The 17,316-nt window shown below is 36.5% G+C and overlaps 1 protein-coding gene across 1 annotated transcript; it reads right to left on the reverse strand.

Moving 5' to 3' along the window:
- Window positions 1–1,342: 1,342 nt before the first annotated feature.
- On the reverse strand, window positions 1,343–16,034 carry Rnft1 (ring finger protein, transmembrane 1). Its single transcript, XM_076871091.1, has 9 exons — window positions 15,556–16,034; window positions 13,652–14,110; window positions 13,367–13,443; window positions 11,813–11,913; window positions 10,351–10,504; window positions 9,334–9,492; window positions 8,560–8,625; window positions 4,898–4,999; window positions 1,343–4,232 (listed from the first exon to the last, which is right to left on the reverse strand). The coding sequence occupies exons 2-9, from the start codon at window positions 14,052–14,054 to the stop codon at window positions 4,098–4,100; spliced, it is 1,197 nt and encodes a 398-aa protein (XP_076727206.1). The 5' UTR covers window positions 14,055–14,110; window positions 15,556–16,034; the 3' UTR covers window positions 1,343–4,097.
- Between the last annotated feature and the right edge of the window lie 1,282 nt (window positions 16,035–17,316).

Genomic DNA, 17,316 nt, shown 5'->3' on the forward strand with positions numbered 1-17,316 from the left:
CTGTTTTCATAATTAGTAGTGCCAGCAATAGGGGCGAACACTGCAACTTTTTTGCATAAAAAGCATTAATTGCACACTAACCATCCACCCAGATATTTCGTTTTTCTAACTTAACATTTATTAAGTGAAATTAATTTCCCATGTTGTGTCAAGTTTATTGAGAAATTGTGTTTCATAAGTGGATACCCCTACTATGACTGTGAAAACATGTCAAGTGTCACCTTAGTGCCACAGACAGAAAGCACACACCTATGCAATATGGCGTACCCTATATTTATTTGTAAAAATTTAAGCATAGTTTAAAATATATGATGTCAATATTACTAGTCTTGAGTTTCTAAGATGGTTCTTTATGGTTATTCCAGGTAAGTGTATAAAAATGATTAAGTGCTTTTCTTTCATCACTTGATTATTTTCTTTACAATCAGCTATTATGGGATATTTTTTTATTTTATACATGCAGTTTTTTAATTAAAATGTAATCACTGAACTGAAGTTTACTAATTTGATTTTATAAGGTTTGTAGCATTACAGAATAACTAAACTGGGATTTGTAAACCAGCTGTGATTAACAATGTAAAGTATTAATTATTGAACTTGAACCAGATTTTTAGGAAAATTATGTTATTTATTTCTTTTTCCCCTTTATGGTCTTAAATAATTTGAATCTTTCAAGGATTTTTCCATACTGTTTTCAAGATAGAAGATAATTTGACGGGTAGGGGAGAAGGATGCATGTTTGAGACTCCATAAATTCAACATTCTTTCCTATAGGTAATAAATGATTATAAACAAGATGCATCTTAGATAGTATTAATATTCTAAGCCTTGGATTTCATATTTAATATAGGACCTTACTTTTCTGAATATTCAACTAGTCATATGGTTCCTAATTTACAAGGGCTTGATCTAAGATTATCCCCATGAAAAATGTTGAATTTATGAAGAATGGACTTTGAAACTTTGAAAATGGTTAACTTCTCAAATAAAAATGTCAATATCCAAACATCTGCCTTTTTTCATAGGAGTAGACACTAGCAAGCTGGACAAAACTATCATAAAAGTATTTGTCACACATGACCTGTGGTCTGTTGCTGATTAATACAGTACTTTTCTTGTGTGATTCTTAACACTACAGCACAAGTATTATCTCAGTTGATATCTGAAGTAACATCTAAAAGATGGGTTCATCTCTGTGTTTGCTCTTTAAACTATTATGTTTCTATTATCCCAAGTTGGCTTTGCATCTATTAAATAAACTCTTCAGCTGCCTTATTAGGAGTGCTATGAGGGTAACACCTTTTCTGCTTTTCATCTTGTATTTAGTTTACTGTATTAAGATATTTGGTTTCAGATCGAATGAATGTAAATAGAAATTAAATGCAAATTTGAATGAACATAAAATAGAAGTGACTTTTTTTATTACCTAAACAGAGGAAGTTGAAACAACCGTGTACATATCAGTTATATAGTTTTTTTCTCATTAACAAGTCAGATATATTCATGTTCTCATATTTAATAAATTATTAATGTACGTAAGGAATAACAGTTGTAAAACTGTTTCTGCCGAGAATAGAAGCTATTTAAATATATAACAAGCTTTAGTATTGATTTTATATACTGGATGTTACACATCTTTTATTTTCAAATTGTATCAAGTAGAAGAACTTGAATTGTTTGCTTTTTTAAAAAATTCATGCAACAAGTTTCATTTTTTTCCCCAAAACAAAATATCTTCTTTGTTTAGCCATATTTATCTTTTGGAGACAGAATCTGTGTTGCCCCCAGCTGGTCTCCAGCTTGCAGTCCTCCTGCCTTAGCTACCTCAGTAGCTGGGATTACTGGCATGTGCCACTGCACCCAGCTTCTTGGCAACATTTGATTGTTCTTTTGCAGTGCTGGAATCAAGCCCAGGGCCTGTTGCATGCTAGGCAAGCACTCCATTACTGAGCCACATCCTCAGTCCAACTGGGCTACATTTGATAGTTTGATGTGCACAAATCTGTTTTTTAATTTTTCTTTGCTAGAGATTGAACCCAGGGCCTTAGATATGCTAGGCAAGCACTCTCTCATTGAACTACATCTCCAGCCCCACAGACTGTTTTAATTGTCTCACATCTACTCTAAAATGGCCATTTTGTACAAACCACATCTCTTCTATGAACATTTATATCACTCTTGCCTAGGTAATACCTCTACAGAAAGTTTTCACTCATGTTGATTTTTTTATAAAAGATGGTAGCATCTCTTAATGCTGGTACTGTTTAACTTTTGGAGATTGTGATCTGAATTCATGGAATAATTGGGTTTTTGGAGCTCTGTTCCCTTTGAGGTAAAGGACTAAAAAGTAGTAGCAAAATGCTTCTAGTTCATCATCTGTCTTAATAGATGGCATAGCTCTCCTATTACATCTTCCCAGTTTTCAGTTCATTGTAGTAAAACCCCACCACTGTCCAAACTTCTGTTGTTATTTAGTCAATACAAACCGTTTGAATAACCACTAGGGGAGTAGGTGTGGTTAAATGGTTTTGTAAATAGGGCTGAATGCTATTCTTGTGTTCTGAACTAGAAGTCGTTTCAGCTGTTTTTCACAGCCAAATTTTAATCCTAAATTCCTTTTCTCACCCATTCCCTGCCATATACCTAAACAATACAACTGAGCTTTGTCTCAAAGCCAGGAAGGTGATTTAAGGCCAAATAAACTTGCTCAAATATTTGTGGTAATTCTCAAAGTAAAAAAGAGAATTAAATATATTGTGACTAAATAGACAGAAAACAGTTACTCTTATAACCTGGCAGTGTTTACCTAGGGTAAAAGGTTACCTTTGTCAGTTTGAGTAGTTCTCCAGGCATTATCACTTGGCTGCTATCTTTATTAATGCATGTTCTGGTCTAGGCTTTGTCTTACCAATACTACAATATGTTTTCAGCTTTCTCCTAACTTTTGCTTCCCACCATCCTTTCTTTGTGTACAAATTGATAGTAATAAAGAAATAGGCAGAAGCCTTGTACTCTAATTGTAGATGTAACCAGTAGCAGCCCTTTATTGTTCTGTTGATAATGTTTAGGTATCAAGTGGAGAGACAAAGTGCCTTATTTTCTTTTCCACGACCCTGAACAAATTACCTAGAGGCAGGCAAACCACACTATCCAAAGCTATGACCACCCCTGAGTACAAGCTTTTTTTCCCCTGCTTGATGCTGGGGATTGAATCCAGAACCTCTCACATGCCAGGCAAGTGCTGTTTCACCTCCAGCAGTGCATGAATTATTTTAATAGTTACTTTGAGATACTTAATAGCACTATACAAAAAGCAAGATTGTGAACATTAAAGCTGATGGTAGGAAGCATGTATGAGGCCACAAATAATGAATTTAAATAATTTATTCTTGCTGATTTCTTATACTATAGAGAATAATACAATATTAAAATATATCATCCTCAGTAAATTAATCTTCATCTAGAAAATGTAATTTTTACAGGTAAAATATAGCATTTAGAAATTTAATTGAAAAATACAAATTTTGTGAAAAATTTTAAGCATTTTTAGAATGGGAATTATAAAAGTCAATGCTGAAGAAAATTGTTTCAAATAATATGTATCTTAAAATACTGTGAAAAATATACTGTAATGTCAGGAAAGAATACCTGAATTATTATTATTATTACTATTTTCTTCTTTTCCTTTCTGGGGTAGGGAACGAATCCAGGGCCTTACATGTGCTAGACCAGCACTCTACCACTGGGGCAGTATCCCCAACCCACCTGCATTCCTTTGAAACTACTAGTTACGGTTTATAATTTCTGTTTTGGTAACATCAACAAGAGAACACATTTACAATTTAACACTGCAATTATCTGTCAGATAATTAGGATAGAACAAATGTTGTATATTCTTTAGGTTGAATATTATATACTTTTTAAAACACAGGGGTTTTTCATTTGATCTTGATAAACCAGACTACACATGTAAATTATATTCTAAAACCACTTGGAAACAGTTTTCTTCCAGCCCTGAAAATCTGTTCAAATGCCTTTATCAATAGTCACTTTTTACCAAATGAAATTAGTGTTTGTGGCCTTAACAGTTGTACAACTTAATATATTTGAAGGTGTGATGAAGTGGCTCCATCATTCCATTTGTTTATACGATCTGAAATCACAGTTCTGCATAATGGACATGTTTTCTCTCTGTTGAACCATAAGGTAATGCATTCTTCACAAAATATATGCTGTAGAGGGAATTAAGAACTAGATTTTATATTAGCAAACACTTTACATTCATCATATTGTAGATAATCCTATTCTTTAGAGCTGAAAGGGATTTTGGAAACACTAATTCCCACATTTTACAAATGAGAAAATGGAGAAAGTACTATGTATTCAAGAAGACAGAGTGATTTTAATGGTAGAGCCACTAGTATTCTTCTGACTTTACTATCCATTTAGCCTTTTTTTTAACAAAATGTGGGTATCCCTAGGTGATATCTTTAAGGTTCTTAATTATGGTGACTTAAGAGCTTAATAAATCTTTGAGTTAGTAGTAACTTCTGTAAAGTCTAAGAAAAAGCCATATATACTTCCATAACATTGTTGGTACTATTTTGAATACTAGTATCTAATTATAAAAAATAGATTGTTTTCTAATCATTTTGGCATCCAATCTGCCAGTTGAATTATCTTTCCCCTTTTATATATTCCTGCATAAAAATCATCAGAACATAAAGGATAAGATTTAGCCAATCTACTAAACTCCTAATCATAAATAAATTACTAGTGTGTACTCTGCTACTTTCCACTAAACAGTGTAGATTATTTTTTGCCATTCAACAAACATAAATATTACTTGTAATTCACAGAAAAGTACTGTGTTCAGTTTGCTTAAAAATACAATTACCTGACAGATGAGAAGAATTGGCTTCTGAAATTCAGCTTGACATATTGAACAAATATCATCCACATCTGAACACTGTCTCTTGCTGGCAGCTACACCATAACTCTGTGAAGGTAAATTATTTGCAATTACAAATTTCTTTTCCTGTTTGTTGAACACATAGGTGATACTGTACTTCTCAAATCTCCCAGGAATCAGGCATTTCAAAACTTTCCCATAGGATACATTTCATAGCTACATCTTGACTACATGAGTGTGAAATTATTAAATAGTAAATAACAGGATCATGGAAGATTGTTAAATCCACTGGATTCCCAAATGGTAATAGTTTTCAAATTCAACACAAATAGCTATAAGTACCTAAACAATTCGAAATATAACTAAATATTTATAAAAATATTTACAAATACTTCCTGGGTATAGTGTTGCCCAGGATTGCCAAATTAAGCAGTCAATCTAGCACTTTGCTAGTTAAATGTAATTCATGTGGAGAGCTTACTTTAAAAGTATATGTATCTGGGGGCTGGGGTTGTGGCTCAGTGGTAGAAGGCTCACCTAACATGTTGAGGTGCTGGGTTCAATCCTCAGAACCACATAGAAATAAAAAAGTTATTTTTTTAAAAAAAAGTATATAGGGGGGCTGGGGATGTGGCTCAAGCGGTAGCGCGCCTGGAATGCATGCGGCCCAGGTTCGATCCTCAGCACCACATACAAACAAAGATGTTGTGCCCACCGATAACTAAAAAATAAATATTAAAATTCTCTCTCTCTTTAAAAAAAAAAAAAAAAAAGACTTTCCTTCCTAATGGATTTATCTATCATCTATGATAGTTCAGATATTCAAACCTTCTGGGGAGTAAAGAAAGAGGAGGGCTGGGGTTGTGGCTCAGTGGTGGAGTGCTCGCCTTGCATGTGTGAGGCCCTCGGCACTAAATAAAAATTAAAAAAAAAAAAAAAAGTATATAGGGGCTGGGGATGTGGCTCAAGCAGTAGCGCGCTCGCCTGGCATGCGTGCCCGGGTTCAATCCTCAGTACCACATACAAACAAAGATGTTGTGTCCGCCGAAAACTAAAAAATAAATATTCCCTCTCTCTAAAAAAAAAAAAAGAAAAAAAGTATATATATCTGGGCCAGGCGTGGTGGCACATGCTATAATCCCAGCAGCTCAGGAGGCTGAGACAGGATGATCGGGACTTCAAAGCCAGCCTCAACAACAGTGAGGCACTAAGCAACTTAGCAAGACCCTGTCTCTAGCGGGGCCGGGGTTATGACTCAGTGAAAGGGCACTTGCCTAGCATGCATGAGGCACTGGTTTCAATCCTTAGCACCACATAAAAATAAATTTAAAAAGGACCCTGTTTCTAAATAAAATATAAAAAGAGGGCTGGGGATGTGGTTCAGTGGTTAACTTCCCCTGGATTCAATCCCTGGTACAAAAAAAAATTGTGTGTGTGTGTGGGTGTATGTATGTGTGTATGTATCTGGGGTTAGAAATGTAGTTCAGTGATAGAGCACTGGCCTAGCATGCACAAGGTCCTTAGTTTTAAACTAATTTTTAGTACCACACACATACAGAGAATATTTGGCTGGGGGTATGGTATGAGGCCCAGCATGTAGAGGGAAAAAAGAAAAAATCTCTGGTTCTACACTGGAGTTTCAGTAGGCCCAGACACTGAAATATGACTCAGGAATCTTTTTTTGAAAGATCTTCAAGGTAAGTTCAACATGAAGGAGGTTTCAGTTTCTCATCACTAAACTAAAAATAATTTTTAATTACCTCTTATTATCATAAAGTCAGAGCATTTAGTACTTTGAAAGAATGATAAACCAAATTTTACAAAGAAAATAACTGTAAAATGTCACTGGGATGGGATAACTGTCAAAACTAACTGAATGAACAATAGTGCAATTCTCTGAATATCCCTTTATTCTAATGTCCTAAAAAAAAGTTTCTGATCTCTTTAATATCTTAACTTCCTCATCAAATTCAGCAGGACTTAGTCATAAACTAGATGTGACAATTAAGACTCTTTAGCAAAATTTGAAAGAATCAAAATGTTACAAATGAGATGAGCTTTCTGTAGAAATGATGGTGGCAAGGGTGGATAAGAACACCTAAGTGTAGTAGTCATGGGAAGTTAGGTAAGGAGTGACTTACTTAAACACATTTGATTATGATCTAAACTTCCTGTACTTAAATGTTTAGGGCTAACAAAACTCAAAGGTCAAAAAATTAATTTATCTTTCAGTTTTAGGTGGAGTCCACCTATATGGCGCTGAGGATCGAACCCAGTGCCCCTTGTATGCAAGGTCAGCACTCTTCCATACCACTGAGCCACTATCCCAGCCCTGACAAAAATGTTAAAAATTAAGGTGTGTTTTTTTTTTTTTTTTGAGACTGGTGATGCTAAGGATTTCAGAAGTCAGTCAGGACAGTGTTAAATGATCTTGGTGCCAGTTTCCCTTCAATAAAGGAGTCTATTACAAATATTTATGTTGACAAGCTTTTAAAACATCACTTTTGTCTGGCATTTTGGAGACTTCCTTTAGATGAAGACATCCTGATGGCAACTGTCATTTCCATGATAAAGAACATGTATGTACATGTTCAGGATATCAGGGAGACAGGAGTAAAAGTGTCAATGACTGATTCTCTGTGCTTTCTTTGTCTCACAGAGAAGAATCTCAAGTGTTGATTGGGTTTTATGATGCTGGATCTGGATCACAGGGCCTCACATATGGTAGGCAAACCTTTTACCGCTAAGCTACACCCCTAACCCACAGGAGATTTTCTTAAAGGTATTTCAGCACAAACCTGACTAGATCAATTATGGGAAAATGGCTAATTCTCATATAATCAACTGTATTAACCTGGACAAAACCAGACTCTCTGAATATACTGTATCTTCTCCAGAAGAAAAGTGTGCATAAGATGTAGCAAAACTTGTTTCCATATTGCTCTTAGAGAAAAGGTACCTTGGCTAGTAAGTCTGAACAGTTTTTTAGACAATCCTTTTTTGTTTGGATACTATGGATTGACCTCAGGGGCACTATACCACTAAGCCCCATCCCCCAGCCCTTTTTATTTTTTATTTTGAGACAAGGTCTCATTAAGTTGCTGGGGCTGGCTTCAAATTTGCCATCTTCCTGTCTTAGCATCCTGAGTTGCTGGGATTACATGCAAGCACCATTATGTATGGCTCCTATTTACTTTTAACAGTACATTATTAGGTTGGCATTCTTGTAAGTCAGTCCCATTAACTGTTTAAGGACCTAATGGACTAAAAAGCTGAAGATCAGCTTTGAAATTTGGTGACCACACCTAGGTATTGGGAATCTTTGAGGCTACTAAATATGAATTACCCTTCTGTATGATACCCTTTCTCTGTATTCTGTAACATCCACAGAATCACATAATAACAAGTTTATAATTGATAGTGAAGTCTCAATCATTAAATTCCATGCTGAAAATTATTTGTATATTTAGAACTGTGTAATGGAGACATTTCCCCCAGTGATAAAATTGCAAGGGACATGATTTTTGGTAATGAGCTGAACATAGAACTAAAACTCCTAATGCCAGAGTACTAGCAAATAATCTAAAAAGACCATTTGATAATGAAAGGTAGAAGTGTTTTTCCTTAAAAAACAAGAAAGTACTTACTGGTCGTGTAAAAAATATTCGCAAAACCTGTCTGAAAGTTTTCAGATGTCCAAAGAAGTCCAAAAGCTGAAAGAGGAAATAAGAGATAATTTATTAATTCAAGAGTCCTATCTGCTAAACCCAAAGACAAAAGCTGAAATCTTACAATATTCAATTCCCATATTACCCTAATGCTCACTGCATTCAGAGATAATCATTTCATTCTAAATATATTTCAAGCCTAATTAATGAATATTTATGGGGTTGAGCCAACAAGAAGTACATTTAAAAATCTAGAGTTATAGTTTGTTCAAGATAAAACCTGTCAAAGACAAAGCAACTACATCTGATTCATATATTAACATTTTGATTTTTAAAGTCTCAAAGTGATTATTAATTTGAAATGATCAGACAGAAAGGGAGCAGAACAAGACACTCTACTAGTTTTAAGAGTTATGTGTACAACAAACTTTGCTGTTGAGGATGGGTATGTTTTTTTTCACTTGTTTATCCCCTTAGATAATCCATGTTATGTGGAACTCCACTTTCTCTCTCTTTCTGAGACAGGGTCTTATACGTTACCCAGGTTGGCTTCAAACTCAGAATCCTGTCTCAGCCTCCCAAGTAGCTGAGATTACAGTTACATGCCACCACAAACTGATAAGGAACCTGCGGTTACTTCAAACTACTGATATGAAGATAAGCCTTAAGACAGTTAAGGAGAAAAGTAGTAGTATATAAAATCAATAATTACATGAATCATTATACAATGGCAAGATTTATAATGTTACTTACTTTTAATATGAGGTAGAGTAAAGCCAGCAATATCCCAAGACTCCATCTAGTACCATTACCAAACTCCCCATAACTTATAAGGTAACGAAACCAAACTGGTATGGGAACAAAAGTTCGGTAATACTGACACAATTCTTCTAAAAGCATATACCAGTAACCCTAAAAAGAAAGGAAAAAGAAAATAAATAGAACTACCCAAGCCACTTAAACACATAGCAAAAATCCTTAATATTGGACTGAAAACATCATGAGTACATGATGCAATAATATAAGTAACTGTGAAATTAGTCTTCATTATGACTGACAATTTCAACCTGATTCTTCCATGTTACAGTCACTGCATAGTGTGCTTTTAAAGTATTCCTCAGAATGAAATAGTAAAATGTTTTATATGTACTGTGTTTTTGCCGATTATAAAAATTTGTTTTTATTGAATATGGGAAGCCACTAAATAACTGCATATAGTCAATTATCAATTGATAGTACCCTGTTGGAGAACAGAAGTACAAATTAATAGTTTCTCCTGTTTGATGTGGAGACTGATTTTTCAGTTCTTCTGAAGCAAATGTTTGTTGTTGTTCTTTTTAGTTATACATGACAGTACAGTTTAATTTGACTTATTTATACAAACATGGAGTACATTTTATTCTAACTAGTACCCCAGTCTCATGATGTAGAGAATCACTGGTGTATTCATGTATGTACATAGGAAAGTTATCTCAGAGTCATTCTACTCTTTTCCTATTCCTGTCCCCCCTCCACTCCCTTCATTCCCCCTTGTCTAATCTACTGAACTTGTATTCTTCCCCTCCCCGAAACAAATGTAATTCTCATTTTATCCAAATAGGTTAATATTTTGGTTCAAGTCCTTGAACAAATGTTGCCAAGCGATAATGAAGATAATTAAAACTAGATTATTTAGCAAACGAAAAAATTACAAAATCTTTAAGCAAAGATTATAAACAGTATTATGTGTTTGCCAACATCATTCCAGTAATGCATCAGTTAGTTTCTTACCTTTGACTTAAAAGGCATGATGAAAGGAGGCACCAATAAAACAAGGCATTTTAAGCCCATGAAGAGGAATTTTAGAATGAAGTCCGTAATTCCAACAATCCAAAGTACTTCCCAGAAGCTCAAGTGATCCAGTGTAGGATTTAAGAAAATTAAACTACCAAGAGAAAATCATCAAAATTTACTAGAGCAACGTACAAAGGTAAAATATTGAAAAGGGTTTTAAATTTGCTACAAATATTTTAATTTGATATGTAGAAATGAGTTTGGCAAGATAACATCAGAGTTCATATAAATGGAATGAAGGATAATTTTTTTTTATTATTTTAAAGGGACTTTTTTATATGATATAGAAAAAGGTCTTCCTGGCTTATTATGTTGACACCTTTGTAGCCTATAAACTCTAAAACCTGTATACTAGACTTCTGCCATTATCTTCCTAACGATTTCCTATCAGGATTCCATCCCCTCTTTTCCACTGAATTACTTTTGTTCTTTATATCACTAGACCTAAAGGTCACTTCTCTTTCCATTTACTCATCCTAAATTATTTTCTTTGTAGACCTTTTTTCCTCTGTGGTGTTGGGGATTGAACCCAGGACCTCATTCATGATAGGCACTGAGCTGCACCTGTAGCTTGTTCTTTCTAAACTTCTTTTTTCTCTCCTGGTTGTTCTCATATATCTCCTTTGTGGCTGCTACTCTGATGATGGGTCTTGTCCAGGACTGGGCCCTCTTTGTATTTTCTTTGTATTACCACATAGTTATTTGTATTTCCCAGGCTAGTCCTGTTCAGTCCTGTGGTTTTAAAATATCAGTCATATTTAAATGCTGATTACTTTGCTAACATACCAAAATTTATAGCTCTAACCTCTACCCTGAGCTCATGATATATCTAGAACTGCTTTCTTAACAATTCTACTTGACTTCTCATGCTTAATATGTTAAAAACAAAATTACTGATTTTCTTCTCAAATCTAGTTCCTTCCCCAGCACAATAAAATGACACCATCATCAAAGTCTTTCTTGCTTTCCCTACCTATTCACCCACACAGCCCTCCCTATCCATATCAATGTACTGGCTCTACTTCTAAACTATATCCCACATTTGTCCATAATTATTTTCTGACTAAAGCTGAAAATTCAGAAAAACTTGTTACCTATTGTCTTTTAATGAATCTTTGCCTTATTTCTAGAAACTGAAAAAGACAACAATACCCACCTACTGGTACTTAATAAGTACTGATTAAACAAAAATGCAGTTATCAAAAAAAATAAATATTTATTGAGCACCTGCTATGTGCCAAGGAACTAAGGATACAAGTCTGAATAAGTCACTCAAAGCTCTCTAAAGAAGACAGGTAAAAATTGAACTACAATAAGTATTATGTGTAAGTAAGATATATGCAGAGTGCTGCGGAACATATGATTACATTTTAAAAAGTATACTAGAACTAGTAATTACCTGTAATAAAGTGATTGAGAATGAAAGGTATAATACAGAAGAACAGATGATCCTGCTAAGAATATCAGTAACCAAGCACATTGAATCTTTGAAGATCTTTCCTGAAAAATAAACAATTTTATAATTTGTTACTTTGAATTATGCCAGAATTTCAAATATTATTAAACTTTAAATTTGATGGCTTATTAACATTAACTTTCTAGATTAACCTTAATCTATTAAATTGTATACCATATTGTTTTATTTCTTTGGTGAACAAAATTTGAAACAAGTTATAAAAATACAATTTCTTCACTGTATGAAAAATAAGATGTTTCAAAGAAACCAAATCATCTAAAAGTTGACATAAAGGACCTACCCAAAACAATCTTTAGCTGTTCAGTTCCCTTTTGTGTGCATCTTCCACAAGACAAATTTCAAAAATTCATTTAAGTATATCAGGGTTCACAGATATTCAATAATTTATTTTTAATCTAAGGTTAAGTTTTAATTACGTTTAATTAAATGTTTTATAGGTTAAGCATCCTAATCTGAAAGTTAGCATTTGAAATGCTCTAAAATCCAAAACTTTTTGTGCACCAACGTGAAGCCCCAAGTGGACAATTCTTAAACCTGATCTCCTGTTAAAATTAAAACACAGATACACTAAAATTACTGTATAAAATTACAATTGGGCCATGAGTTGTATATAAAATAGAAATGAATTCTGTTTAGACTTGAGTTCCCATTCCGAAGATATCTCGTTATGTATGTACAAATATTCCCAAATCCCCCCATATCTGAAACAGTTTGGTTTCAAGCATTTTGGAATAAAGAATACTCAATCTGTACTACTTTGAAACCATGAATTAAAGTTTTTTTAGTTTACAGGTTCTACTATAAATTTCCAGGTCAGAATGTATGATACCTTCCTTTAATATGGCCTTATGGTGAAATTTCATGAACTTTTTCCTATTTTTTCACATGATTTTTATGACTAGGACTTTTACATTATAGAAAAACTTCTTGAATTAAATTTCCTTTAAATAAGAGAGCTAAACAGTTCAATACCTATTTATTCAATGCTCCATAATTTATTTAGTTATTTTAAATCTTATTATAGTCAGTCCATCAGTTGAAATTTTAATGAGATTATGTTTAAATTAGCTCACAAAATAAAAAGGTACTTGCCAAACCAGATCAAATAGTGTAGTCCTTTGTCTACTTCCCTACATCCTCAGCACTTTTTTTATTTTGAGATAGGGTCTTGCTAAATTGCTGAGGCTGGCCTCAGACTTGTGAACCTCTTGCCTCAGCCCCCGCAAGTTGCTGGGATTTCAGGCATGCATGGTTGTGCCTGGCCTTTTCTTATTAGAAACCAAATATATAAATAGAATAAGGTGAAGCAATCAGTATTAGGACAGATAATTTAGATAACAAAATAAAATGTCATGGATCAACATATTTGATTTCCTACTTCTCTCAAAAGCTATTCCTATTTCTCACAAAATTATTTCTCTATAATTCTATAGAGAGAAAACAGTTAAGAATTTTTTAGTTGCTTGTTATACTTACTCTTAGAAAAACCTGATTTACAATGCTTTTGTTTGCATACATAAAAGTTGTTAGCAGCCCAATTCCAAGAGAAATGCCTGTTAGAAAATAAGTTCCAGTTAATTGAAAGAAAAAAAAAAACAAAGAGGACAATATAAGCTAATAATATGAATTAAAAGAAAACATACAATTTTAAAAGCCAACAGAAAAATAAGTAACTGAAATACATAGGTAAAAATAGAATTCCAATAAAGAAAAATAACTGAATTTACCAATTAAGCAAATCATTGTTTTATTATCCCCTACCTGTTATATGCTGCATAACAAGTTTGACACCCAGAATCAAAATATATGGAAGACTTTTCTGCAGCCACTTGAAAAGATAGCGGAATTCTGAGAAGGTGCTACTTCCATGTTCTCCAGACTCAGTGGCAGTATCCTCAGGCTGCCTTGCTTCACTGTGGGAGTGACTCCGGAAACGACTATGTGCACATCCATGGGTACAGCTATGGACAGCTGACCTTATATTTCTGGAGCCTGGATTTTCAGCATATTCTTTAGATATGGGGTTAATCTGGATATGAACATCTCCAGAATGAAGACAAGAACCTTCTCCTGTCAATCTTGTATGGGTACACTGGGAGGCTGAGGCATCCTCACCACTTGCAGTTCCTGGAGGACTGTGCAGTTGGTTACAGTTGGCTTGCATGGCCCTTAAAATACTTTTTCTCTAATCCAGATTTCTTTGCTTGGAGGTTTTGTCTCCTAAAAATAAATAAACAAATTATCCAAGAGCAGAAAATGTTCCAAGGGAATAGTTAAATACAAGTAAGTACACAGCTCATCAATTGTTCTTTATTCACTTTATAAAAGGAGTTGCTGATAGTCACAGCATATGAATTTTCAGATTATCGCACTTATTTCTAAACAACTCCCTTAATGCCAAGAATCTGCTTAAAAATTATCATTTCAGGAAACATATTACTAACAAAAGAAAAAGACGAGTTTCAGATGACTCCACTTCTCTAATGCCAGAACACACTGGCAAAATAGTCATGATGTATGGGGGGTCCAGAAGATGTTAATATAATACTAGTGTTCATATTTAATAGTTTGGCACATTCACTCAGCACCCAACTGGAGCAGTTTCATCTGAGTAGATTCTACATCAAAGAAGTTTCATAATGAAGAGTGATTCAGTATTTTTTTCTAATATTTAAAAGTTCTTATTTGTAGATGAACACGATAGTTTATGTTTATTTATGTGGTGCTGAGGATCAAACCCAGCGCTCCATGCATGAGAGGCATGTGCTCTACCACTGAGCCACAACCCCAGCTCTGATTCAGTATTTTTTAATACTTGGAAATGCTAGGAAGAAAGAAAAAACTCCATTAAACTTCAATGCTTTAAATATCATTATAGATAAAACGTTTCACTTAGATGAACTATAAATTTTTTCTTATGCTGAAAGAGCTTCCCCAAAGCGAATATATTAATGGTGCTACTAAGAATACGACTTCCCCTCCTAAAAGAATGTTTCCTAAATATCTTCAAAATAGGGATAAGTTGGGGAGTCACATGTAATGCTAGGTGATACTTCAGTCTGAATGAAGATAGTCACAGTGTATGGAATAAAAATGCCACCATCGGTGGTGTGTGTGTTGCGGGAGGTGGGGTGAGGGTATCGGAAATGAGGTCGTTGGCAGGGAGGTTCCTAAATGACCCAGCGTGATCTCCTAGCAGCTCGATGCCCGAATCGCAATGCCAGCTGACAAAACGCAAACCCTATCCCAGACTGTCTGCTTTTCCCGTTTCTCTAGGAGGAAGCTAGAGTTAACGACAGGGCATGTTCTGTGTCATTCTGTCTTATGCCTTGGCTTCAACGCTGTGCAGTTACCCTGTGGCGGTTTGGGTTTTGATGCTTTTCGCGGAAGGCTTCGCATCCAGGCTCCGATGCCACGGTGCGCTTTATTTCCTCAAATCTCAAGAGCGACTTTGGACAGGATGGTTTATGTGTTTTCTATAAATAAAAACAGGCCCCTCCCACTCTCCTCCACGCACAGATAAAAAAGAGGAGAGAAAAGGAATCAAAGTGAACATCAACAACTCTTCCGGAATCCCCGAGCACAGGTCTCCACCCACGTCCGAGCCTCCGGCGCCCCGGTTATTCTCCCTGGAGCCCCTTGCCCCCGCCTCCCCCAGGCCTGACCTCTCATGACCAGGAGCGGACGGAGGCCTCGGCAGCGACGGCAGGAACAGCAGCGCACGCCGCCCCCAGCCCTAGAGTCAGAGCCATCACGCTCAAGCTCCACAGCCAGCAACTCGGGCCCGGCTCTGCGGCGGCGCGCGCGCTCCCCGGACGTCCTCGGGCGCGCGGCCCGCCCCCGCCTGCGCTGCGCCGCGCCGAGGATAGGCGAGCGGCTGAAGCACGCTGCTGCCAGGGGCTGCGCCTGAGGACGGCCCGCGGACGCGTGCCCTTAACAGTTCGTTCCCTCACGTCTTGAGTCTATGCTGCCAGTCTAGCACGGCACACGGCTCCGAGGTGCTGGACGTTTTGAGGTTAAAAGCGCGCAGGCTCCAGGAACCTGCCTTCGGAGGCGGGGCCTGACGCTGAGGGCTGTCCCAGCCTCCCCCGCCCTTCCCGAGGCGTCTCGCCTGCCTCAACCCAAGCAGGGCAGCCACGTTGGCGGGGCTCGGCGCGTCTCCGGAAGAGCGGCGCTGGGCGGGGCGGGAGCGCTGGGGTTTCCGGGTTCGGGTTTCGCGACCGACGCTCCTGACCCACTTGTGGCTGGCGGCGAAGTTTAACCAAACTGGGTTTTCTCTCAGGCCCTAGTTGCGGCGAGCGAACCAGGTCCCGCGGGATCTGAAGTGCTGGAGGGTTTTGCTGGGGACCGAAGAGACTGAGAAAGCCGCCTTCCGCGGAGTGTGGAGAGCGTTTCTGCCCTCCTGTAATTCTCTTAATCCACTGTTGTTCTAAGTGGAAAGGTTACTAAGGGCGCGGGGGCGGGGCGGTTAACAGGAAGAAAAACGGAGATGTAGTTTAAGTGGTTCTGAATGTATTCCACGCGTGTCCTCCACAGCCGCCAATATAGCCTTTCCATTCCGAACTGCTGCTCTCTACATTTTGTGTATAGCTGGTACTTCTATTTGCTATTTATTTATTTATTTTTACTTTTGGCCTGGGGATTGCACCCAGGGGCACTTAATCACTGAGCTACTTCCCTAACCCTTTTAATTTATTTTGAGATAGAATCTCGCTAAATTGCGGAGGCTGGCCTCGAATTTGGGATCCTTCTGCCTTAGCCTCCTGAGCTGCTTGGATTAAAAGAGTGCACCACCACGCCAAGCATTACCTGGCATTTCTAGAGTTGCTGTCAAATAAATAAAAGCCTTCCATATTTCTTGAAATTAAATATTCCTTGTGAGGTGGACTGAAGAATGGGAGCCAGGTCAGTCTTTCCTCACTATAGTAGATAAATTTACATACCCATACATGCTATCACTGAATGTCTAATGAAAATGTTTTGTTTTATTGGTCACTACCTGCTTTAAAACCATTCACTTGCCAAAGTTGCTGCTGTGTGACTTTCAATCATGAAACTGTACCTTATTTTCTTCCAGTACAATTGAATTCTCTGTTTAACCTCAATTATCTACTTTGAGGCTGTGCTTAAATCATATGAGTTCTATTACCAGATCATTTGCCATGAGTAGAAAAGCATGTTTAAAAAAAATTCAAAACCAATCCGCCTCTCACTGTCGATTAAGACATTAACCACTGCAGCTGCTGCTTTCTTTCTAGTCCCCGCCCCTTTTGTGCTTAAGTCTCCAAGCTTCACTGAGCTTCTTGTCAAATTAGATTTTAGGGTCAGTAAACCTGAGGGCCAGGCTCTGAACTGTAGTAAATTTTCTTGGAAAATTTATTTACGTATAGTCTACCATCCCAACTACACGGATATTTTTATTTTTA

This window comes from Callospermophilus lateralis, chromosome 11 (genome assembly GCF_048772815.1).
Source record: "Callospermophilus lateralis isolate mCalLat2 chromosome 11, mCalLat2.hap1, whole genome shotgun sequence".
Classification (NCBI taxonomy): Eukaryota; Metazoa; Chordata; class Mammalia; order Rodentia; family Sciuridae; genus Callospermophilus; species Callospermophilus lateralis.